Here is a 25,665-nt window from a genome sequence, read left to right as displayed (position 1 = left end):
GGAATAGATTTTCTCTGCCTCTTTTGGCGTATGATCCAAGAAAAACTTTTAAATCCAATAGTCGAAGCGAGCAAGAAGAAGAAAAAAAGAGAGACAACCCGGTGGTTGCCGGGGTGCGGATTTAGGCCCCCCCCCCCCCGTTCCTGGCCGTCTTGGACTTCCTTAACGGCTTCCGTTTCTTTCTCTCTCACCCCAGACGATCCGCATCTTCTCCGGGTCCTGCCGCGTTTAAGCCCTCCCTTCCGCCACCTACAAACACAGCAAATATTGAAATTTCTCTTCCACCGTCACTCGCGTATACGACCTCGTATTCCGTCCTCGAGACTCGTATACGCTTAGTAATCGCAATTTTTATTTCTTTATCCGTATATACGCGCGAGAGAGAAAATATCCAACTCAGGAAACTGGTAACCGAATATTGTTTAGATCAGGTTTCCCGCTGACTTTATTTATCGAATAAATTGCTACGGTTAAACAAAATCTTCGCGAAGTAACAAATTCATTTACTTTAAAGGGACATGTGTATCAGATTTGTAGTCCGGTGTACCGTAAACAGAGTGCACATCACCGGAGGTCCTCATCATAATGCCCTACGGCAGCGTCCAAAGCCTGGACAGGTGACAGAACAGCCAAGGCAGCGAGAGAACCCTATACGCTGACGGTCACACTTTCGACGCGAGCCGCTCAACCCAGCAGAAGGTGCAACAATGGGACGACCAACCCCTCACTTCGCACACAGCAGTGGGGATAAGAGAGGATGCTATAGCAACTCCAGCCAACACCTCACCTACGTAGGTAGAGGGCCATACCCTTCAGAAAGAGCTCCTAAAGGGGAACGACGGGCACACAGCGGCCCACGTAACCCGGCACAGCTGGCATCGGACATAAGTATATGTATTTGTACCCCGCTGCCCCGCCTTAAGCACTACAGCGGCCACCTTAAACAACCAGCCCTGGGCAAAAGTGCGCTTTGCGAAACAACGTTCGGCCAGTGAGACAGCCATTTTGACCGCCTCACATATAGCAAACAAACGCCCTCATCACGGCCCAACAAAAGGCGACACCATGGGCTGCCCGAGACCCACCCTCGCACAGCTGAGGACTAGAGTGGCTTCCTCTTCCACTGCAAACTACCCTCCTTAGTAGGTCACAGAATGACGAGTGTGGAACACCCATGAGGTTCCAGTGACCCAGCGCCCCGATCACATGACCTTGAGAGCCGGGTATGGAGCCCCCCACAGGCTCCAGTGACCCCATCACACCACTAGATAGGGACAGGCTGGCATCGGACACCTGGTGTTGCCCCAAAAGGCCGGAAAGCAGGACCACTGTGCCTCATGCGGAGACCCACAGCAGGCTACCCAGTCCTCCGAGGTGGCCAGTTTGCCTGGACCCTCTCCGTTAACCTGAGCCGAAGCCCAGTTTCCAGCCCATACCTGACCGAAGTCGGAGGTGGAGATATGATGTTAAAGCTAACATCACCCAGTGCACCACCGCCCTTATGAGTTACAAGAGCCGGACCCCGACTCCCCGGTAAAGCCACCAGTTACTTTAAAGGGACACTGAATCGTTTGAATTTGGCGAGTAAGGCTAAATCATAGCGTGTTGTGACGTGATGGAAGAGAAGGGCTGGTGCTACTTGAAATTCGCCCAAAATGTTTCCAACGATTCCACGGTCCTCTTATGGTTGTATCTTTTCGACTTTTGCTTATGTAAACACGTCCAGATTTTAATATACGATAGAAGGACTTCGTGGCAACGCGTTTCCGATAAACCCAGTTTGTCAAGAATCCATCTCGGCACGCGTATAATAAGCCCATCCAGGGTCTGACACGGCACTCGAGTTGTCTTAGCTAAGTAAACAAAACGAAAATTTGTCCAAGAACATATCAATATTTGGGCTTTATCTCTTTCAATATAAAAGAAGTTTTCTGGGATAAAAGGCACCTCTTTACTGGAGAGTACGTTTCGTTCCCCAACGTCTGTCAATGACCGCGAAAAATCGACGCGTTTTCCAGTTCCCACTCTACTTCTCTCGTTCTCCGAGACGATATTATACCCAAAGCGAATGGTTAAGGCTCCGCGTTCCGCGTGATTCCGAGACCACGTAGATTCTACGTTGTGGAAGGAGGGTAGACCAAGATGGGTGGTAGCGACGAACGGGCAAACAGCTATACAGCTTTTAACGGTTCCGCACACACAAGCCGCAAGACGATGGCCGGCGGATCGGCCGAGTGTATAACCAACGGAAAACACTTATCGGAATGCGAGTTACATTCTCTGGGGTCCTCCTGGCCCCGGGAAAGAAGAAGGTGGCCGGGGGCTTTTTCGGTTTGTCAACGGAAGACCTAAGTGGTCGGCCTCCGCGGGTACCATGACCTCTCTGCGCTCTGAGAAGAAGGCACGACCTCCAGAAAGGACGACTTCAAAATCCCCCGAGAGACGCCGTCGTGGTTGTCTTTACCAGAGAATAAAACAAGATTAACCAGCCATATCAGAAACTACCCTCAAAATCCAAAAAAACCATTAAAAAAACAACTGAGTGCAACGAATCGTCCATGTTTGGATAAAAACAAACAGAAAATGAAAACATTTCAAATATTTTAAATTTGATGGAAATATAAATATTAAAACGTTTTATACTCGGAAATATTTCGGATATTATAAAAAGCAAATTTAAAAAGAAACACCTGTTTAATACAACAAGTTGGCAAGCCAAAATATACCTCTCCTCGGAAGCATTGTCCCTAGTGGTAATAATTTCTCGAGATGACCCTCTAAGTTATATCTCCCCAATTCAGAGTTATTTACTAATAACGTAATCCCGGTTCAATCCCGCCCGGTATAAAATTTTAATTTGAATTAAAATAATTGAGACGAAACAACCGAGATTAATTTATTCAGAATATTATAAATTAAGTAGTTACAACAGTGAGTTAGACGTACTAAAACAATGCACAATTGACTTTAACCCTATTTACGGTACAAGTTTAGCAGTTAAAAATAATACGAAGCCAATTTTAATGAAAGAAATATCTACAGAGGGTATTTGTATTTTTGTCGCTTACGAAATACTTGCCGCATAGTTAACGCTCATTTTATTTCAACTATCGCCCGATCAAGATACCGTAGATATCTGGTAGTGGACGACTCGTAGACTGTCGGAACCTGTTGACGTTGTGACACATACCGCATGAAAAAGACCAAAACCGTCCAATTTCCCATATCATATAATGACTCGCACACCCAGGATATCAATGACTGCATTAGGAATCGTAGATATCCAAATATCCACACCAACAAAAAACTTATTAACAAGAAGGGAAAAACTTACCATTCACAAAGCACAGAAAGCCACTTGACTAAACGTATATCAATAAATGACCGTAGAGGGAATAGTTAGGGTTCTTTATAAATAAACACAAACGAACCCAATTGATGAACTGCATTAAACATCTTAATCAGCCGAGAAAACGTTTAAAATAAATTACGACCGAGTTGAAAACCAGACCAACTCGATATGTTGTTAATAAATGAATTATTAAGCTTGAAAACCAATACGCTAAACCTAATAGATAAGAATATACGACTGAAAAAAACTAAATAAATTACAAAAAACTAACGGGTTCTACCCTTTATCTTATCTGCTGACTGCGCTAAAACAAGATTTGACCATTAAATTTTTTGAAAATGCGACGTATACACTTTGAAGGTTCCGTCAAAAATTATCCTTTCCCAAACGTAAAGGTTCTCAAAACATTAATACACAAAAAATAAGTAAAAAGGTTCCTCCAAAAAATGAACCATTTTGCGGAAGAAGTAAATAATTTTAAAAGAATAAAAGATAAAACAAATATACAACCGCAAAAATAAAACGTCAAATAATAGAAGAAACAATCTTAAACTCCATTCATTAAAAAAACACTAAACAAAAGTACCAAATTGAAATAAAGCAACTTATTATATTAAACAAGATTAAGTCTTTATAATTTTTTCGTAAAAAAACCACATTAGGCCTTCACAATTTCATTCGTAAAAAATTTCAGGACTTTGTTAACTATAATGCTTACAATGAGTGTCTTATTTGCAGTGTAGCTTGAAGTTATCGTTGGTTCTGTGGTAGAGTGCTCGACTGCCTAACTGAACGGCCCGGGTTCGAAACCTGGGTAACGCATTTGTTTTTAATCAAATGAGAAATCGCTAAATTAGAATTTCTTCGATGCAATAATTTCAATTTCAATTCTATTTCAATTAAACCAAAATTTCGTACTCTATTAAATACGCTTCCGATAAAGCTGAAGGTCTAATTTTCAATAAGGCGTAACAAGTGTCGGTGGTTCTGTGGTAGAACGTCCGCCTGTCAATCAGGAGGTCTCGGGTTCAAATCCCGCCCGATGCGATCGCAAATTGATACTAAGACGAATACCGTGTACAACTGGTGGAAACCCTGCCATTGAACGTTGAGAGGTAGCATTACACTCAGCACTCGGTCCGTCCCAAAGTCATTAAGAAGAAGTTGGAGAGAAAACGCCCATATAAACACAACAGACTCAACATGCACATCCATCAGAACACAAACACAACAAATTCAACACTCACAACCTACGCATAAACATTACAAAAACGTAATACACCAAACCGTCACGACGGTGAGCGAAAAAACACCATCCAACCCAAACCGCAAATGCATCCGTTAACGCTCACCGTCGCACGGTGGTTTTGCCAACCCTTTGAGAAACTGCGTACGCAGTGATTACACTTTGCACCGAAAATGCGAACGCGTTCGCAGTCCTGACAGACAGACACACCCACCCACAGACCCACACACAGACGAACCCACAGACCCACCCACAGACCCACAGACAGACACGGTCGTTGTATAACCCCTCCTAGGGGACTTTGTCCCCTCGGAGAGGTAAAAAGCGCTCTCAAACATTTAGATATAAAATAGCTCGGATTCGTCTATAAGTGTTCTATACGCCTAAATGAACTAATTTATTATTTTATTTATTTTTTATTTTAATTGATCTAAAATATATTTTGAAACTAATAGGAGCAGAGGCTTACGGAACCCAAATTTTTCTTCTCCTTGGATGAGTTTAAGGCTATTTTTATGGTCGCTGTTTTGCTCTCCAATTTCTTTCAAGTCTTCCTTTTCGCTTTTATTGTAGCAGTATTTATTTTTAATCGTATAATAAAACTTAAGTCGAGTTAGTATCTCCGGCATCTTATGGCTTCCGAGATAATCACCGAAGTTTTATTTGGTGTCGTGTATCGTGTAGGGGATGTTCTTGGGACTTAAACTTTTCTCAATTTAACCGCTCATTGTGTACAACCACTACCTCAGATTCATTTAAGTTTAAAACTGCATGATACAATCCATTTAATTTCTTCTGATTTCACCATTATTTCGAATTCCAATACCAAAAATAATGTATATAGGATTTAAACTTTTAAACGTGTTCTAATCTTAAATATTGTATAGAGCTGATGTTGCCGGCTTAAACGTTCGTGCATAACTTAAAATTGAATTTCCAATTCAATAACTCCAATGGTGTCCCAATAAGAGACAAACCACACGTCTAGATCGTATATAAAAACTAATCTTCGGGTTTTTTTTTCACAAATATAAACATTGATGTTCTTAAAGTGTGTCTATCTAGAATTTATGCAGTATATGCTTTACGTTTGATTTATTTAACGCAAGCTTTTATAAAATTTAGTACATTTAATAATTTAATTATTATTGTAATAATTTACTTAAATTATTTTTCTTATGGAGAATTGTAATATATTAAAAAATATAATTTTATGTTAAATTTTTTAGAAAATTAAAACAATTAATTTTGACATTTTATGTTGAACTAGTTAATTAATAAACAAAATATTTTCAAAAAAACAAATTTTTTTTTACAGGTATTTTGTTTTCTACTATACTATAAGACTATCATAAGGTCCCCCTAAGTAAAGGTCTAGAGCATAGGTGAAATATTTTTTGACAAGATAAGTGTTAATTTTAACTTTGAAAGCGAAATAACAAGGAGGATAGGAAGGGAGGCGAAGTAGGAGGGATGAACGCGCCAGCACCCTTGTAAGAAGTTTAGCGCGCGCTCGGCTCGAAAATTTCGGAAAAATGGCGGCAACACGTAGCGTAGTGGCCGCTATTTTGCCGCCATTTTTCCGAAATTTTCCCGCCGAGTGCGCGCTAAACTTCTTACAAGGATACTGGCGCGTTTATCCCTCCTACTTCGCCTCCCTTCCTATCCTCCTTGGAAATAATCTCCAATAAACCTGGCTACGCTGCTAAGGGCTGCGAATTTACTTTCAGAAATGCGTAGTTAAGGACGTAGTTACTAGGAAGTGCCGGTTTATAATTCCTACCACTTAATAACGGGTGTGTGATCGTAGCACCTTTCCTTAGGTGAACCTTATGATAGGATTATGATTAAGTTAACATCTCTTAAATTGACTTCTTAACATGGTTCAAACTTAAACATATACATGCTCAAATGCTATAAACAAAAAGCACTTTACGAACTTAAACACTAGTAACTATAAATATTAAAACTTTTAGCCACGGTTTATTATAAATTGTTAAATTTTAAAAAAGCTGCTACTTCATGACTTAGAAGTAGTATAAACACTAGTCTAACTTGAACGTGATTATTTAAAAACATAATAAAAATTATGTTGCATTTAGGTGTTTATTAAATTGTTTAAAAACGAAGGGCTTAATTCCCATATGATCGAATTCCCATTCGACCAAACCGCACAGTTTTGACAGATTTTAAATAAATGTTTTCAGAGAACTTTTATTAATTTATTGGTTAAAATGGCACCCCGCCAACTTAGCGCAATTTTCAAAAATGTAATGGCTATTTATGGATTCGGTAGAATGGGAAAACTCATACAAACGAATTCCCATACGACCGAATTCCATTTCGGCTGAATCCTACAGAAGCCAACACAAGTACGGACAATTCTAACCCAACCCAACCCAACATAAACATAACCCAACATAAACCCAACCCAATCTAACCTAACCTAACCTAACCTACCCAACCTAACCCAACCCAACCCAACCAACCTAAACTAACCTACCCCAACCAACCCAACCCAACCTAGCCTAACCTAAACTAACCCAACCCAACCCAACCTAACCTAACCCAACTCAACCCAACCTAAACCCAAAAAATGCATAATCCTAATCTAACCCAGCCCTAACTATACAAAATTCCAATCTAACCTAACCCTTACTCATATGAATAAATTAACACCCCTTTACATAATACCAACCCAGTCTATATGTCAACGGATCGAAATTAATATTTTTTAAACTCACGATTAATATTTATTTGTTACATACAATATTATTATTATTCGGTTGAATGGGACCCCGCCAACTTGGTGCTACTTTTATAAATATATTGGTTGTATAATTGATTCGGTCGAATGGGAATTCGGTTGTATGGGAGAGCACCAAACCAAGCGGTCGGACACTTGAAAATTTTGGGTACGTGATTTTGAATCTCCAAGTGATTTTTGAAGTCCGAAACTGATATTAAGATTTCAGAATATGATTTTCTTGATGATTTCTGGTTATTAGGTTGATTTAGAAATTTTGGAACTGTTTTTCAGCCAGATTTCAGCATTTTAAAGTGTTTTTCAAGATAATTAAAATTATTTTTCTCTAGAGTTTACGGGATTTGTACGAATGTCGGACCCTTCGAACTAAACACCTTTTTTTCTGTGTAACGTTTTCCTTTCTCATGATGGTGGCATTGAGATCACTGCATTTGAGGCCCAAAGAATGAGAAGATAAGTACTATCGTCTTATCGTCGCCAAACTACAACAAGTGTACTGGGTGACAACCGATGGACCCGTTATCAATTAACAGCCAAAGAACCACGATAAGTAAACTTAATTAAACAGTCATACTTTCTTGAACGTTATCATTGATACAAAATTTATAATCAGAATTACGGTGAAACATATTTCTTTGACAAATTGGAGAGAGCATTTCGCGTCCTTTCAACTAATTACAAATTACCACCAAGATGAAACCGGCATCGGTAAATAAACCATCCAATTACACGAGGTACGTAAGTCGTCAGAACTTTGAAAACATGGTAGAAAACAACGCCGGTGTTATGTATTATTTAAATTTGCATATTTGCTAAATTGCAGAACGCGCGCGTTTGGATAAATATAAAAAGCAATATTAATTTGGAACTGTATATGAGCGCGTAAAGCGAAGCGAAGCGAGGAAATAACGGCGGGGAAGCACGCAACACGGCGTAATTAGAAGCCGTAAACGATGCCCGGCCATCAATTAAGCGGCCAATTCAACAGAATTTACCAACAATAAATTAGGGCGCGCGTGCCATGCCCGATATTAAACATATTTCGACGCGAGCGTAGTACGCTCCATTAACAAGTTTCGGAAAACTATCGAGAGGGGGCGGCTCAATCAGGACCAAAAAAATGGGGGGGGGGGGGGGACGAATAGAGCTCGACGAGATTCCGCTTACATAAGCCCCCCTTTCTCCATAAATATCCAGGTAATGAAGGTTGATTTAAAATCAGCGACGCAGCTGCGAAAGCAATTTCTAAACGACCAAGGAAGTGATCGAGCCGCCGAAACATCCATTCCGGGGCTTCTACGCCCTCAACGCCAGAGAGAGAATGGCGGGAAAAAATAGAGCTAATTATTGAAGTGGAAAATCTAATGATCAGGACTCGTTTATTGGTCCTTATTCTAATTAGGCTTATGGTTAATTTGTTAAAAGGGGAGACACTATTTGAACTCCCCGTTCTCCGTTCTCCCTCGCGTAATTATCTCGTAATAAGGCCTGAAATATGCTGACTCGTTATTTCGCGTCGGCCGCGCCACCCAAAACCTATAGCGGGATATTCTACATTCCCGAACGGAATAGCTTACGCCATCGGCCGCCTGTTTGAGCCTCGACGTTCCTAAGCGGCGGGATACGCGACGAGCTTAATTCTTCCCCTTGACCGATTCTAATGACGTATAAACATACTTTCCCGTTATTAAAGGAATAGCCGAAAGAGAGCCAGAGGCTTCGATGACATTTAGACATAGGCAAATCAGTCCTCGGAATGGCCCGAAGCGAAAGCCGAGAAATCCAGCCCCAGCCACCCACGGGGAGGCTAGGCGCGTTATTAATTACGGCACACTCTACCGGTCAGATCGCCAAATAATCAGAAATAAAGTTGGGGGGAAACGTTAATTTAGTACGAATCTTTTCTCGTTTGGAGGATTTGGCCACGCGTACCAGAACTCGATCGCTGGGACGACTAGAGCATCTCCGTAGTCGTTAACCTGTACTTTTTAATGTTTTCTTCGCTCGGAAAAGAGGGTTAGCAGAGGGTGGCGGTGGAGGAGGGTTGATGTCCTAATGGCGTAATCTGTTAGGCGAACAATCTCGACGGGGCTCTGTCCCAGGGCTTAGGATGGCGTGTCGTTAAAAAAGAAGCGAACGGAATCATTTTTCGGCTCTCGCTAACGATGGGCGCTAAAGGGGAAAGCCCGCTCGAATCGACACTTGCCGAAGAGGGGGGCGAGAGACGGGGCGGGGAAATGGCAAAATGATCAACATCCTCCCGTTACGCTCGTTAATAAACCTAATGTTAAACGCGACCTTTAAATAGGACAAGTTAGCCTTATTGTGATTCTCTATTGAATGGACTTTGAGGATGTAAATGCTGGCTGTTTCACGTCTCTACAGTTTATACGGCATCAGTTCTAACCTTAAGTATTATTAAATGTAAATAGTCAAAGCGGTTATCTCGAATTGTGTTGAACGCGATGTATAGAGAAATTACACTTAATTTGGCTGATTCGAGCTTTGTGTTAAATTGTCTTAATATGGTGTTTAAATAAAGCTTAGTTTTCTCCCCAATTTGTTCTAAGTTAACATTGATTGTATACGATATTTTAATAAAATAAATTGTTAAATTAGTGACAATCAATAGCTCGATTAAGAAAATCAGTGGGTAAAAACTCACTTCCCCTTAATTGTCTCCCAAATCGCAGATGTGTAGAGTTATTTATTTATTAATAAACCATATTTTACCGATGACATTTTATTCGAATATCAATATATTTCAATATATCAATAATCTCGCCCCGCTTTTTTTTCTTATTAATTTAACAATAATAATAATAACCAGCTAGGCTATATCCAAGGCACCACCCTATGCCCAAGTCATCTATCGATTTTTAATGGCTTTAATTTAGGTGAAATTGCGTAGGAGGGTGGTGATGTCACGTGAGCCAACAGTTCCTTACACTTAGCCTCCACAATGTTTTTCGGAAAGAGGAAACCTATGAACTCGAAAAAAAACCTTTAACTACTGGGGAGAGACCTAACGAACTCTATACAAGTACCGCAAGCTGGGATTGAACCCGGCTCCTCTTGATGCGAAGCGAAAGCGCTAACCACTCCGTCACCTCACCTTCCAAAGTGGTTTTGAAAAATCAACGGGAGCTATCGTAGGAACATGTTTCGAGCGAATGACATAAGCGAGGAATACTTCTCACGTATATATAATATACTTCTGATATTGTTAATAGGCATTTCTTTAAAATAACGTGGCCTTTTTGTTTACTGTTTTTTCCTACTTCTAAAATTCAGAGCACACGCCCGCAGTTTGTAAAATACAACTACTACTACAGGGACAGAATATAAAAATTTGACGACCTAATACGCGAATTACAGAGCCCCAAAGCGTAATCCCGTTACTCTAATCCCATAACCGGCTACAAAAAATAGCTCTTAATAAAACCGGACGAAAAAGAAAATAGTAAGATTTTCCATAAGAAGATCAGAGGAAACATAAAAGGGTTTCCACCAAAATTAAAATTAGGCGCCGAAGAAAAAGACAGAGGGCGCACGATGGATATAAAAAAACGAGAAGAAACATAAAATGGCCGTAAAATCCCTTCGTAAAACCTTACCTAAAAAGTCTTAAAGGCAAAACAGTCTTATCTCTCCGTAAGGCGATATTGGGAGAGCCACTAAGAATTCAAAGCCGGCCAATGTCGAGACGAACCGAATGATGGAACAAAAGCCGAACGGCGAAACGCGGACGTAAAAGCCGGCGACTAGAAAGGAACTATTTATATAAGCGCGCACCGGTCCCGGAGAAATTCCTTAAACAGGTTTACAATCGACCTTGGTCGGACGGACGGAGTTAAAGCTTATAGGGGGAGCCACGAGCGAGCGGGCCAATTCAAATTAGATTTCTTTGGTGCTGGCTGGAACGGGAAGAGTGGTCGTAAAGACTACCAACATTTCCCCAGAAAGGGCCGCGGATCTTGACGCGCCTGAGGATATAATAGGATATTGGGAGCGGATGAAAATTTGTATTCAGGCCTGGAACAGGCTGTTAAACGTTGCCTGGTAATAGAGGAAACGTCGCCCAGTTGATAAAACGAGATACCGATCACGGACAGGTATAAAGGCCTCTTCCTAATACGCTCGTAGCCTGGAACACGGATCCGCCACTCTGCAATTTAGACGATAAGAGGCCTGGTGGCCTGTGTTATGGTTAATTATTCCCTAATTAGACCCTTTCCTCGACTCGCAACCGCGAGCCCTGTCTGAGACCGAAAAAGCGAAAAAATTTGGGAAATTTAAATAGCGGAATATCAGATCGCGTCTTCTCTTCTACCGCGACTATTTGTACCTGTCATTTCAAAATCGGAAATCCCCCGGCTACGCTGAGAAAATAAAGCCAGGTTCGCACTTACCCCTAAAATCGCTTCGTTTTAGTCTTTGAGATAACTAGTTTTCAAAGCCAGCGTGAGAAATCGCTTCGTGCTGGTTCGGGCACGGCCATCTTTGATCACGCGCTGTTCGCGCTACAGCGGCCAACCCATTCGTTGAAGCTTCTATGTTAACCTATGAGCAAAAGATATCTGTGTGGTTTGAGCGGAATATTATTTTTCGAATAGTTTTTGCATTGAAGCCAACATAAAAACGAGCGTGGCGCTGAACTCCTACAGGTTATAGTACAGTTTTTAGGGTTGAAAATCCTTCTCGCGGAATTTCGACGAATGGGTTGGCCGCTGTAGCGCGAGAGATCAAAGTTGGCCGTGGTTCGGGAAGCAACTCGTCCATGTCGGTTCGCTTAGAATCACTTTCAAAACTACAAGGTGGATAACTAAAATTGCTCGTATTTTCCAAAATAATGGAAATACAAATTCTAAATAATGTCCAATAATATTACTGTATAGCTAACATGATTAACTAATTTTTTGGGATACATTTTAGTATTTTCAAAATTCTGGCCATAATTTGAAATAACGTTAAGCTTTGGCTATAAGCGAACCGGGGATTTCGCACGTGTGAACCATGAATTATCGTCGGCGGTCAAAACTGACATTCAAACCGACCTAAACTGAGTTTTAAGTTCTAGTGTGACCTTGGCTTAAGTGACGCGTAGTCTTTCGTGTGTCATCCACAGCGATTTGAGAAAAATTCTATATATTTTTTTTAAGTTATTTTGATAACACCAATATGTTTTACACAAAGATAATAATGGTATGAATCCATTTTATTACACCAATGTTACAGTTTTCCGAACATTTGGATTTCCTAACAAAACATATTTTGAAATATTAGCCCTTTTATTAATGAACACCCTGTATATACGCGTGTCTATTACTGTTAGGTCGTTATTGTTTTGGAAGCCGTTATAATTCGATTTATTCCCTCACTAGTTTCAAATAACTACTATTTCTGGAACTGGAGTATAAACCAGACTTATACCTATAGACAAGAATTAGGTCTGGAACTCGGAGAAATTGAAATGAGATTCGGTTTACAAATATATAACAGACTAGGCCTATATATATTTAGTACGCTATCTCTTAATGAGAACGATGTTTAGTAATAACCCGGCCTTTTCAAAGTGTACGGAATTTTAGATGAGTGAAGATGGAAAAAGAAAAAAAAACGAAAAACCATTTGCATAGCTCGGTCTGGAATTTCCCCCACGGGGGAAAGTTTTCTATTGTTATTGGCGCGTCAGTTTAGATTGCTTCCAAATTGTTAAGAGAGTTTTGACAAGCTTCACCGCCGACTGTGACAAATTAATTGGGCTTACCAAAAAAAACCTAAATTTAAAACGGAATAACGTATCGTATTAATAAAAATACAAAACGTTTCGAGTTGAGAAAACCACCAGCGTTAAACTTCAATATCTTGCACGATACTTTATACTATAAAAATCTATTTCCTTAAGTCTCGGAGTGAAAGAAAAAATATCCATCCGAATTTAAATAAGATGAAAGTAAAGTTTAAAGAATAAAGAACTCGGGTAAAGGGAAAAACCCAATCCTTTCAATTTTGTAAGTAGCGCGGAAGACATGTCTAACATTTTCTACGCGTCTACCTTTACTCTTTCCTTCGGGGCAACTATCCTACACGGTTTCTTTTACGTTCGGGATATTCTTAGAGGCAAAGTGTAAGCTACACTAAGTCTCGGCCGATATACCGAATCGATAGAACCGGAGCAGATCCGGAACGGGGGTTATCTAACAGCCAACTGGATTTTGCGAGAGTATATATATCAAAGATCAGGGCCAGAAAGGAGCAGTTCATTCTCTCTCTCTCTCTCTCTCTAAAGCTTTTCGGAGGCAGTCTTTACATTGAAAAGGAGATTCGAAAGGTGGTAGAACTATTACTTGTAACGAAAGGCAAGCGAGCGGGCCCCTATCGGCGTTGGCTCGAACTAGAAGGGGTTACTTAGAAGTGGCTAAAGCGAAGATGCGGTGGAAAACGCAGATATTAATCATCAGTATTTATTCCGGGGTTGTATAGACGACGAAACCCGTTTTCGGCGGTTTCCGGAGTCGTGTTCGACACCGAATTTTGACAGCTTCCTCCCCCGGTATACGACGAAGAGGGGGCTCAAATCGCAGGGCTATTTCGGCCGGAGATGCCCTGATAAATTCGATCGGGGATCCCTAAACTCGGGCCCTTTCTCCGGCTCTATTCTGATCGATGCTATCCGTAAATGCGTATATTTAATAAGGGTCTTTAGAATAATCTAGCTTTCAGATTCCAGCGGAGAGAGAGAGAACGGGGAGGCGCGTCGTCATAGGGCGGCCGCGTCGCTTAGAGAATAAAGGCCAGTTCGTTACCTATCCTTTCGGCTGGCCCAGACGCGAAACTCACGATGGATTTAGGTTCCAGAGTAGCGGTAGGAGGCTGCTGGCTTAAGACGGCTTTGACCTTCCCGCTCGAGATCCAGTTCGGGGAGGTGTTCGTAGCCAGATCTGGGAGAGAGTCAATCTTAATTGCTTCGACGCGTGTAGCGGAGGCTCGGGGCTAATGATAAGGATTAAATCCCGCCTTGTCTCTCCTTCGCTTCCGAAATCCAGAATTTTCGCGAGATGACAGAAGCCGACCCGTTCGCCAAACGAGAGGAATTACGCGAGAGAATCTTTCCTCCGAAAAGGCGACGATTACGCCTCGTATACGATTATATTTGGCGTCCGGTCGCTTTTAAACGTATTTACGTAGGGTCGTATCTAGGCCGGTAGTCTTTGAAAACATTTCGGAATTCAGCCATTCGGACGCGCGATAATAAAGTCCAGCTAGTGAATCCTTTTACTACGCGACGCGCCGGAGGAAATTGACTTTGCATTTTAAAATAGTCTCGAGGAAAGACTCTAATCGCTTTAAGAGAGGCTTAATTAGAAGGCCGGAGATATACGCTCGTGGGGAAAGTGCCGGAAGCCCCCCCCCCTCGACCCGACTCGACCTGACCTTTCCTAACAGTTATTTATACAATAATTTGAACTGGAGGGTACCTGAAAGCGGTCGTCGGAATTCCTTCGATTAGCCGATAGTTGGCTTACCTTTAGACCAACTTGGGACGAAACAGCGGGTCACGATGGACCCTTGGAAAAAGTGGAAACTTTTAGCGAGACTTCTAACGGAGAAACTGGGTCAATTATTGACGGGAAAAATGATCCCCTCCGCAACACCCCTAAAAGTGGCTGCAGTCCCTCTCTTTTTCAGACTTCTCTATCCAATCTTCCTAAAACAAAAGAGGAACGAGATCGATTCTCGAGGTTTGCCGGATTTGGCGGCGGGGGCGGATCGGAAGCTTTTCCCATTCGATAAACATTTACTCCACCCCCCCCCCTCATAGGCCCACCCCCGTATCCGATACGGCTTCCTTTTGTTACCAAAATTTCGGACAACAATACATATAAAAACATCGGTGGAGTTAAACGACCGATTTATCCAATAGAGTGAACGGCGTATATACGAAACTCTTAGAGGAAATTCGGGGAGAACGGGAAGGAACCTTTTCCGAATTGCAGATTTTCGTCGTATCAATACGATTAGTTTTCAAAGGGTCCCCGTACAACGAGCTACGCAACGGGGAGAGGGGGATTTTCACGTAACGAAATTATTACGAAGCGAAGCCCGAAACGATAAATCCAGATTTACATAAATTTCTCGACCAAAGAGAGAAACGGAATATGGAGTTTCGAATTTGGTAATTACATTTTAAAGCCCGTCCAACGAAAGCGGCGTGCGCCCCAAATATACTTATAATATAAGATTTTGAGTGAAGCCGATCTGGTCCGGATACGCTTCATTATTCCTAAATTCGCGTAAAGCTCCTTCGAGGCCACCCCGTCTTTTGAATTTGGGGAAACGCGTGACCCCTTGCCCAATGACTAAGCGAAGGTTCGCTCCCGTATAAAGTCTACGAGCCATTTTCGTCGTAAGATCGCGTTAGGACACTCAAAATGACGCGGGGAAAATCCTTAAAACCATCAACAATAGTATATAAATAGCCAGAAATATCCAGAACGAAGGAGTCCAGCTTAGTATAGAAATGACTACACTTATTCGATCCTGTGGCGTGGTATTCAACGCGAGAGAGAAAAATTTAATTCAACAACACCGAGATAAGATTTATAGAGAGACGACAAACAAGTCGTCGAGCTTTTATAGTAGCGATCCGCGTGAAATAGCCAGAGAGTCATTAGTCCGGAGGAGAAAGGGCCAACGCCCCCTGGCGACGAACCCTTTTCCAAGCTGCCCAAACTTAATTTCGACGTTTATTGGAAACAGAGCATCTCGATCAGAAAGATTCCTGGGGCATTAGCGGGGACCCCGAAGGGTGATTAAAAGCTCTATTACGACTGTGAAAAGGAAGGGAGGGGCCGCGCCCGACTAGCGTAGAAGTTTCCGGAACCCCGATCCAACCCCCGACCCCCTCAATTACACAAAAGAGACGGGACTGTCTCCCGGCGTCGCGCCCCAACCCCTCTCCCCTCTTCGTGAATTGCGGGAAAAGTCTATATAAGGGGTATATCTTTCTCTATCTCGGGAAGACTCTAGAGATACGAGGAAAGGGTGACTCGTCTTCAGTCTAGTCTAGGAGGGCCGTTGGGTGGCTGCGGTGGTGGCAGCGGGTTTATAGAAGGGGTGCAAATAGGTTTCCGATGGACCAACCTGACACTGGTATTCGCCTTCGTCGCTCAAGTGAACGTCCTTAATGATTAGATCGTAGACTCCTTGGGGCTCTCGAACGTCCATTGAATATCGTGCGAAACCCGGAATTGTCGGTTCGAATCCTGAGGAAAGAAGAAAAGTCTATCAATACGCGTATACCGTCGTGTTTGAATACCGATTCTACTTGACAGTTTCAATTAGAGGCAAGGATAGGTAAAGTAGGTATCCCCCTTTTACGCTTAAAATGGACAGCCAAGTTGGTTTTGCTAAAGGTCAACAAGTAGGCGTCGATCGACCGCTAAGGCTTGCTTAGAAATAACGTTATATTTTATTGAAATTTAATTGTATATTACCACTTATTAAAATTAATATTTAATTTAATTTAAATTAATAATTTTACTAACTAAATTCAGGATAAGTAAATTAAATAATACATTTTGGAAGTAGCTAATAAACTAATAATGACCTAAAAATTTAGTTTTCAAAACCTGTATCGGTACACGTGCCAAGAATATAGAGGGTGTTTCAAAAGGTTATGCAAAAATTTGAAGGAGTTGTAGAGGGTGAGTTGAGAAGTATGCCGGTTTTTTTCTCCCATTTTCCTACGAGGAGTTAAAAGAGCGCCAGAGAGCTTCAAAGTGCGGCCTACTAGCCCGTGGAAGTAGGCTGCAACAAGCTCAAAACCAAGCAGCGGGGAAACGCGAACATTAAGGTTTGGGTTCGTGCGATAGGTAAAAAAGGACTTTGTAAACAAATCGAGGTAACTAGCGTAAAAAAGTAAACTTAAACAGTCCCTACTGTTTGGCTTTGCGCTTGTTGCAGCCTACTTCCAGGGACTAGTAGACCACACTTTGAAGCTCTCTGGCGCTCTTTAAACTTATCGTATCAAAATGTGGAAAAAACAGGCATACTTCTCAACTCACCTCCTACAACTCCTTCAAATTCTTGCATAACCTTTTGAAACACCCTGTATTCTGTTGTTCGTCTCCTGATTCGCTGAAGAGATACCACGCCCCTTTCTCCCGGTATGGGGCGGAAGTACGATCGAAGGCTCATAGGCGTGGAATATCTTCCGGGACTCGTGTCACGTATTCTCAGCTAACGCGAAAAATGTTTGCATCTACAATACGTATAGGGCCGTATAGGTTACTGGTTCAGGTTTAATCCGAAGTCAATTAGGGATTGGCTAGTAGCTTTCACCGCCTCTAAACCCCAAGAGGATTACAGCCCCCCTACTATGGTAGACCAAGTAGCTTCATCACTTTTTCGCTCTCGATAGTAGCGCGTATACAACTTCTGGGGAACGGATAAAAAGTTGGCGGTAGCAATTAGAAGAGAAGTTTCTTAGAACTTAAAAGAAAAACACTTTCTATAAATAAAACTTCAGCGCTTTTTTTTAACTCCCTGTTCACTTTTAATCTTAATTAATTACTTGGATTCAAAAAGGGCGCCTTATTTTTTTTTAGATGATAAACTTTTAGGTGAAAAAGTTTTGGAAAGCGGGTGTGAGAAGATGGAAAGCTTTTAACGCCGCTTGTAAGGAAGAGCGTCAAGTTTTCAGCTAGATTCTACCATTTTTCTCGCTTTCTTTTAATTTTCTTTAAACCGCGACGTAAGTCGAAAGTATGGAATTTGCCAAATTAATTAATTATGGAATCTGACGTTCTTTAATTAAACTAACCCAGACAAAAGTTCCATCTATTTTGCATACCAAAAGATGACGTTTTCTTACTTCTATTAATAGAAAAGCTGAGACTAGGTGAACAAAAGGAGACGTCAAGCAAGTGTTAAAAAATAGCGCTCGCGTAATTGCGTTTTTTGAATAGTTTAATTTAGTCGGCGATGAACCTTTTAGCCCAATTTCTAATTAACGACAAAAATGTTATTTTAAATTTTTCTCAATCCCAAATTTCACCAAGTTAGGCGAGTAGACCTTAACTTCGCGAAAATTCTCGAAATATTGTTTTATTTAAGTTCGTTATATAAATATTGTCCAAACAAAACGGTTAAATTAATAATTGACGGAAAACATCATCGAAGCGAATTTTATTTGATAATATAAATGTTTGTTGACACGACGCGAACCTTAAAAGAGAATTCGAAATTAAAGGAGAGGTAAAATTACGTCGTACCTATTGATGCAAAATCAAAAGTCAGCTCCTAAAAATCTTTGAGCCTTAAAATTTAGCTGGCTCTGAGCAATTTACATACAAACGGGGAGATGAAGAAAAATACAAAAGTTTCGAAGCACCGAATCTTTCTCGAGGTTTGAAGTTAAAGGCAAATAAGAAAGACTGTAAATTTACAAAGGTTCGAATATTTTTAAAAGTCTTAAATTGAAAACAATGGTTGAATCAGCTCTAATCAAATACGAATATCGAAAGAGAATTATACCAAAAAGCAAATTGTTATTCCGTATACTATTTTCTCGGGAATCGATCTTTATTTCCGGCGGAAGATTCCGGTATGGACTTTATCCGCTATAGATGGGCACGCCGCCTTTTCGTTAATTGGGTGTTTTTCCGGGTGTCAAGGGTGCTTTAAGCGGCTCCAACTAATTAAATACACGTGTGAATGAGAGTGGGTGTGGTGGCGCCCTCTCTTAATAAGATTATTCCTGCAAGATTGCCGTCTGCCCCCCCCCCCCCCCTCAACCGGTCTTTCCTAACAGAAACGGAAAGGCGAAAAAGAGGTAAGGCAAATTGCTCTTATCTGTAGAAACTTAAAAGGAACACATTGTTCCTCAAAAATTTAAAATTGTTTTCATCCGCTTTATTTTGAAAAATTAAATAGTCGTTACAAACCAGATTTGAGATTTTCCAACGAATTCTATTATGAATATTAATATTTTTATGACATTATAATATTATTACAATATAGATCGATACACGTTTGACCAGGTGAAGATTCTTTCACGGGAGTAACGCCAATAATAATCAGCTAGGCTAATACCCAAGTCATCGGACGACTTTTAATGCCTTTAAACAGGTGGCCGGGTTACAATGCGTATACGAAGGTGGTGGCAAGCCCTTCATGCCACACGAGCCAACAGCACCCTACACTTACTATTACCGTTAACCTTTACAAGTTTTTATGGAAATGGGAAACCGAAGAACTCGAGGGAAACCCCTTTAACCAGTGCGGAGATAACTTGCAAACTCAACGCGGAAAGAGTGGTTCCGAGTTTTCACCCAGTGCCACAATCTGGGATCGAACCCGGCTCCTCTGGCTGCGAGGCGAAAATGCTAACGCCATTAATTTTAAATCATATAAAACCTCGAAAATTATTTTATTTCGTGTTTCTTTTTATACGAAGTATATTCTAATTTTTAATAACAATCGCTTAAAATAATGTAAAAAATTAGTAACCGTCTTTTATAATGATTTTGTCATATACACAACCGTTAACTTTGTTAATATCGGCCACGAATAGCCGATATATGGGCTGTACCCATATCGGTGCATCCCTAATACTTATTCCAGCAACGAAAATGTAGCTAGCGCCATCTAGTATAAGAACAAGCGTTAAAATTGAACCTCTAATGTACATCAAAAATTTTTTTAAATTATCAGATTCAGAAAATATTTCCATCCTCTTTCAAACTTTAAAAAAAAACTCAATGTTTGAAAAAGATAATCTATAAAAAAAAAATATTTTAATTTTAAAAGTAGGTTTTCGCGATTGGGTTAGTTCAATACAAAAATAGACGGTATATCAAAAAATGTTGACCAATTTTCGAAAATAACGTTATCGGATACTTTTATATAAAATAAAAATCGATATATTTCGGCAAAGAAATCCCTCTTTATACCTATTGGAAATGGGAAACCTTTATTAAACGTTCGATCTTGGCCAAAATTCTTTTGTCATCTCTCTCTTCGGCGAATAGGCCGGGGATAGATCGAGGATAGTGGGAGGGGGAAACCGCCGAAACCAGTTTAAACTTTCGAAATTGATTCTGCGAAACTATTTTAATGGGTGAGAGACACACATTCTATCGCAAATCGTTGAGGAGACCGTCAAAAATTGAAAATTCTCTGGATGAGAGAGACGCGATCAATTGGCGAAGCCAGCAACCCGTCAGAGACCATTATGGAAGTATCAGTTCCTATTATAATTTAACAATGTATAGATGACCAAGGCCCGATTTTATACGTAACGTCATTAGGATCTCGGATCCACCCCACGACCTCCCAACGACCACCTATGCCAAAAAGAAAGCCAGAGAAAATTCTTCCAAAGATAGCGACTAAAATATATAAAGAAATTGAATGAAAGAGGAAAAAAAAATAAATGTGTTCCGGACTCACTGACCCGTATATTTCTTAGCTTTAATACAATTTTCTTCAACTTAACGCGTATAATATACGCGTATTGAAATAAAGTATACTATAAGTATAATAGAGAAGTTAAGCGATCGACTTTATGGCTAGCAGTTGGTGTTTCGTCAAGTTAACTTAACAGTGCTGTCGAAGAATTTCGGTGCTGAACCTCCCTATTATAACGAAGAAAAAAACGCCTTTTAGACGATTTACGTCCATCCCATTAAGTTTCGGAATAGTTTCATGGTCGAAAAGCCAAAAAGTATTACTTAATTTCGCGTAGTTCATTACTTAACGTAAACTTCACCTCTTTGCCCGCCTTTAATTTAACCGAAAGGCGCTCCCAAGCGTCAATTTTAGTTTAGATAAATAGTGTAATAATCACCGGAAGTGTCTAAAAAGTTACGGATTAAAAAAAATGAGACAATTTATTAACAAAATTTTCAATTTTTTACCATCTCCGTATAAATGGCCTATTAAAAGCATCTTAGCTCTGGAAGGGATAAAAAAAAAGGAAAATATAGTTGAAATAAATATACAATTAATAGGGTCTACACTTTACACCATCTGTTACGCAAAAATCTCGAGACGAAAAACAACTTAAAGCCTTTTTAATAGAAATTTAAAAGATAAAAATAGAGCGACTCCCGAACTCAGACTTGGCCTACAAAAAGCCCGAGTAATTTATAAGCCCTTGACGTTCGCCGTTCAATAAATATCGCATTCCGCGCCCGATGCGACTCCGTGCCGCTGGACATAAGCCGCGTTCACACGTACCCACAGCGTTTGTTTCGTGTCGTGTGAACAGTCACTTACATAACGCGTCTAAGCGTTCCGTATCGTTTCGTTTGAACCGGTCGGCGTCAAGTTTAGCAGCGATTTAAAAAATAATTCTGCATTTTTACCTCTCCGAGGCGACTTTGTACCCTAGGAGGGGTTATACAACCACCGTGTCTGTCTGTCTGTGGGTCTGTCTGTCAGGCCTGCGTTCGCATTTTCGGGGCAAAGGGTAATCACTGCGTACGCAGTTTCTTAGAATCAGGGAAAAGGTTTTTCCAAAAGCGCCCTCTTTTTGTCATTGGGTGTAGTATAATTTTTTAATCGGCCGGGATTCGAACCCGAGCCCTCTTGAACGACAGGTGAGCGTCTTACCGCAGAACCACGGATACAAAAAAATGGCGGTCACCTAATTTTAGCGGTTCTTAACGAGGCTTAAGTGTTCAAAACAAATGGGCATTTTATTATTAGTTAGTTTTATTTCTAATTTAACATCAAAATGGTAAAAACTAACTACAATAATACTGTCCATGGTGAACCACGTCTTAACAATGGCCGCGGTTTGTTTACATCTAACTCCCCGTGAATATGAAGACGTTTAAAATCGAATTTTTTTTCCTGCTTTCTCGTCCCTATATCTACTGTCCTTGGTCGGTTGCTATCTATAGTGGGTTACCATGGTAACTATGGAGCCGATTTTTTCGGAGAATCCGACAAGAAGTAGACAAACGCTATTGACTACGCGCGAGGCAGTTAATTCGAATCTAAGATACGAGTTTTATATTATCTTTGTTACTAGGTATACGTCGAAACTAAGCCCCGCCTTAAAACAACGTCAAAGATCACGAGGCAAATCACCGTACTATCATGTTTGACAACTAATCACGTGACCACTATGAGCGTCTTAATGTCATGGCCGATATAAATAAGTTACCATGGCAACGAAAATAGGTCACTACCGGGAATAGTGGCGTACTCCTGTAATCCCAAGCGTCTGGGAGTCAGAGTTTGTGGATGGCCGTGTGAGGACGACCACTAATCCCCCAACGGGTGGTTGTCATACTTCCGCCACGGGTGTCCCGTCCCTATCCCCAAGTAGCCCCCCGTCGGCGTGGCCGTAACACATATCTAACACCTGATTAACCAGATGGACGAGCGGACTGAATTGTCCCACCCGTCACAATCGCTCATAACGAGCTCAAAAAAAACCAAAGTTCTCCTGGGGACATCCCATCTTTAATTTAACCGTAAAGGCCCATTTTCATGCTCGCTGGTAACGGATAAAAATCGGAAAAATTCGCGTGAAAATTAAGCTAAAATATCTGTTTGAAACAGATTGACGCGGAAAGTGAAAAAGTGTGTAGCGGAAGCGGATTTTGTCGATTTTTACCCGCTACCAGCGAGCATGAAAATGTGGCTTAACGCCAACAAACTTTGACTACATTGAGCGCGCTTTATTTTCGATAAAACGCGCTAAAACTTGAAAGTGTGATCGAAACTAAACTGACGCGAGACGTTTCCGAGGGTATACGTACGAACGGGACTAAATTCGGCAATCAGCTCCGAAAATAGAATATTAGAGCGAAGCAATTTGTAACGACATAGGTCGATAGCGTCCGCGTCACAGACAGGGTTCCCCCGTAATACGGTCGTTACTCGCCAATCAACTACAAGAGATAGTATTAAAAAACAAGCGCCGCCGAAGTAACCAGCGGCGAGTAGAAGAAACCATAAATCTAACGGGGCCCTTTCAGATAAGCACCCTCGCCTTTTTCTTAGCCACCCGCCGCTCCACCCTTGTTAATCTTGTAGCGCGTCTGGGGATTTTTAATAAAGAAACCCCCCCCCCCTTTACAACGCCAATGCCTCCCCTCCCCCGAGACAGCAGCTTCTAAACTTCTATTATAAGATTAATTCTCTACCTGTACTTCGAACCTAATAGCGTATTAATTTCGTTCCTTCTCGGCTTAACCTCCTTACAAATAAGAAACGCGTACCGTATACGCTAACGGAGCCTTCCTTGACTTTCAAATTTGTATCTCCCTAATAGATTCCAAAATCGACTCCCCCTTCCCCCCTCTTCCCCACTCTGCGAAATTAATCCGCGTAAATCGAAAAAGGGAAAAAATTCCACCCCCACCGTTCTCTGGTTTTCGCACGCGCGCCTTCGATAAAATTCCTCTCCTCTAGCTATCGGGAAAATTTAAATTTATTAGAATAATTAATATTAAAAATTGCTTTTCGCCGTGGCCTGGCCCCCGTTAGAAGCGAACCTTCGGAATGCGTTCTGGGCTAATCCGATTGAAAATTAGGCTTAGGATGGCTGCTCGAAAGCTCGAAGGTTCAAAATTCCGTACATTCTTGGCGGAGGATGATGGACGGGGCGCGTGGGAGGGAGTGAAACTCGGTTGAAGTGCCAGATACGCGTCAACGGGGGAGAGAAGTATAGAGAAATATCAATGAATAGGGCTGGATAAGCGGGTCAGTTGGCTGTTGGCCTACTAGGCGTGGGTGTGGTACGGGCTACGAGCCCTTTCCGTTATTGACTTAGCCGGTTTTGGCGTCACCCTGAGCTTTAATACCCTTTAGGAGTTTGGATCGTTTCGCAAATAGAGAGTCAACCGTATTTTTTTAGCAAACGAAATGTTGTATGGCAACAGTACACAATGCGGGAAATAGGCCCAAGCCATATACGCTCGAATGGGTTAGCGCGGCCATTGTGCCCGTTGAGTTTAGCGCCATCGACCGCTTCCCAGTTATAGAAACTTTTATACTTCGTTAGACGCTCGTAACGCGGTTAGTTTCGCCATAGAATGTCTTTATAAGTCGAATTTACTCGGCTTTATACACCGCTCGCCCAAACTTGCGGGAAAAAACTCTCTAGAGAGAGAGGATTCCGTACAAAATAAAATTCAACTTTGATCGAAACTTGGCGAGGGTGCCGGGAACCCACTAACGATATACAATTGATCTCGGACGAGTGGATTGGAATAGTAATGTACCGACACACTTTGCACTTGCAGTCTTAATAATATAGTTATTATCTTCTATCCGCTCTCTGGTCTTCACAAGGCAAAAAACTGCTACTACGAGCGTCGACGCAAAAATATTGTATTAGGCCTAACGGAGATTTTTGGCGTCGACGCAAAAATATTGTTTTGGCCTAACGGAGATTTTATATCGACGCAAAAATATTGTATTAGGCCTAACGGAGATTTTTTGCGTCGACGCATTTTTGGCCAAATGAAAACCAGCCCTTAAGGTCTTAAGCAATAGATTTAGGATACATACATAACAATGTAGAAGATCTTTTCAGAGGAGCAACGCCATTTGGTCGATATTTAAATACACGAAATATTATCAGATGGCTCAAACAGTCTGAATCGTAGAAAAAACGAAAGATAATATATTTTCATGATTCTTTTTTCCCAATTTTTCTTAGTTTTAACAAGAATGTATTTATTTATACCTAGGGAGAATGTCTATGTCGAGACGGTTTTTAGCCTTTCTCTCAATCCACCTGTTGGTCCCCCGAGTACGCTCCTCCACTTAAAATAAAACAAATTGTCCCGGTATTTCATTGGCTGCTTAAAATTTACGTCATCTAACGCGATGGAAATCAAACGCCGGTGACGTTTTGTCTTTCCTTCCGCGCGAGACGGGGGAAAGGCGTTCAACGTGCCCGACGATTGTCGCAACATAATCATTCTTCCTAAAAATAAATAAATACATTCTTGGTTTTACCTTTGTTTATATAGTTAAAACATCGCTTAAAATAGCATAATTTTTTGTAGTTATCGGTGAGAATACATTTCCTGCCCACCATAAATTTTTAATTGAATGTTTCAATCAACTCTTTACAAAGCCTTTTCCTTACGAGAAAAAATGGCTAGAATTAAGTAAAATATGATTAATATAATAAAAACCAGTTAATGTTATGAAAGAAATCACTGATAAAAACGGTGGAGGTCGCTACAAATGTGATATATTGCTGTGGAACGGTATTTACATATTTTTTAATAGTATTTTTTAACAAAAATTTTGGGATAGCGA

General features: G+C 41.1%; 1 protein-coding gene across 5 annotated transcripts in view; it reads right to left on the bottom strand.

Annotated features, from left to right (window-relative positions):
- LOC149932683 (nephrin-like) overlaps positions 1-25,109 on the bottom strand; it is a 113,327-nt gene extending 88,218 nt beyond the window's left edge. For 4 of the 5 annotated variants that reach the window (XM_090156442.1, XM_090156443.1, XM_090156444.1 and 1 more), the window contains exons 1-2: positions 25,082-25,109; positions 16,513-16,634 (exon numbers count right to left, since the gene is read on the bottom strand). In XM_090156442.1, the coding sequence (XP_090012568.1) occupies positions 16,513-16,596 (84 nt within the window). In that variant the 5' untranslated portion in view covers positions 16,597-16,634; positions 25,082-25,109. Of the gene's footprint in view, positions 1-10,982; positions 11,046-16,512; positions 16,635-25,081 lie in introns of those variants that run through there. The other variant, XM_090156446.1, reaches the window with a different exon arrangement.
- Positions 25,110-25,665: the final 556 nt, after the last annotated feature.

This window comes from Leiobunum rupestre, chromosome 8 (genome assembly GCF_980474605.1).
Source record: "Leiobunum rupestre chromosome 8, qqLeiRupe1.1.hap1, whole genome shotgun sequence".
NCBI classification, from domain to species: domain Eukaryota; kingdom Metazoa; phylum Arthropoda; class Arachnida; order Opiliones; family Sclerosomatidae; genus Leiobunum; species Leiobunum rupestre.
This window is presented reverse-complemented; position numbering and strand designations above follow the sequence as displayed.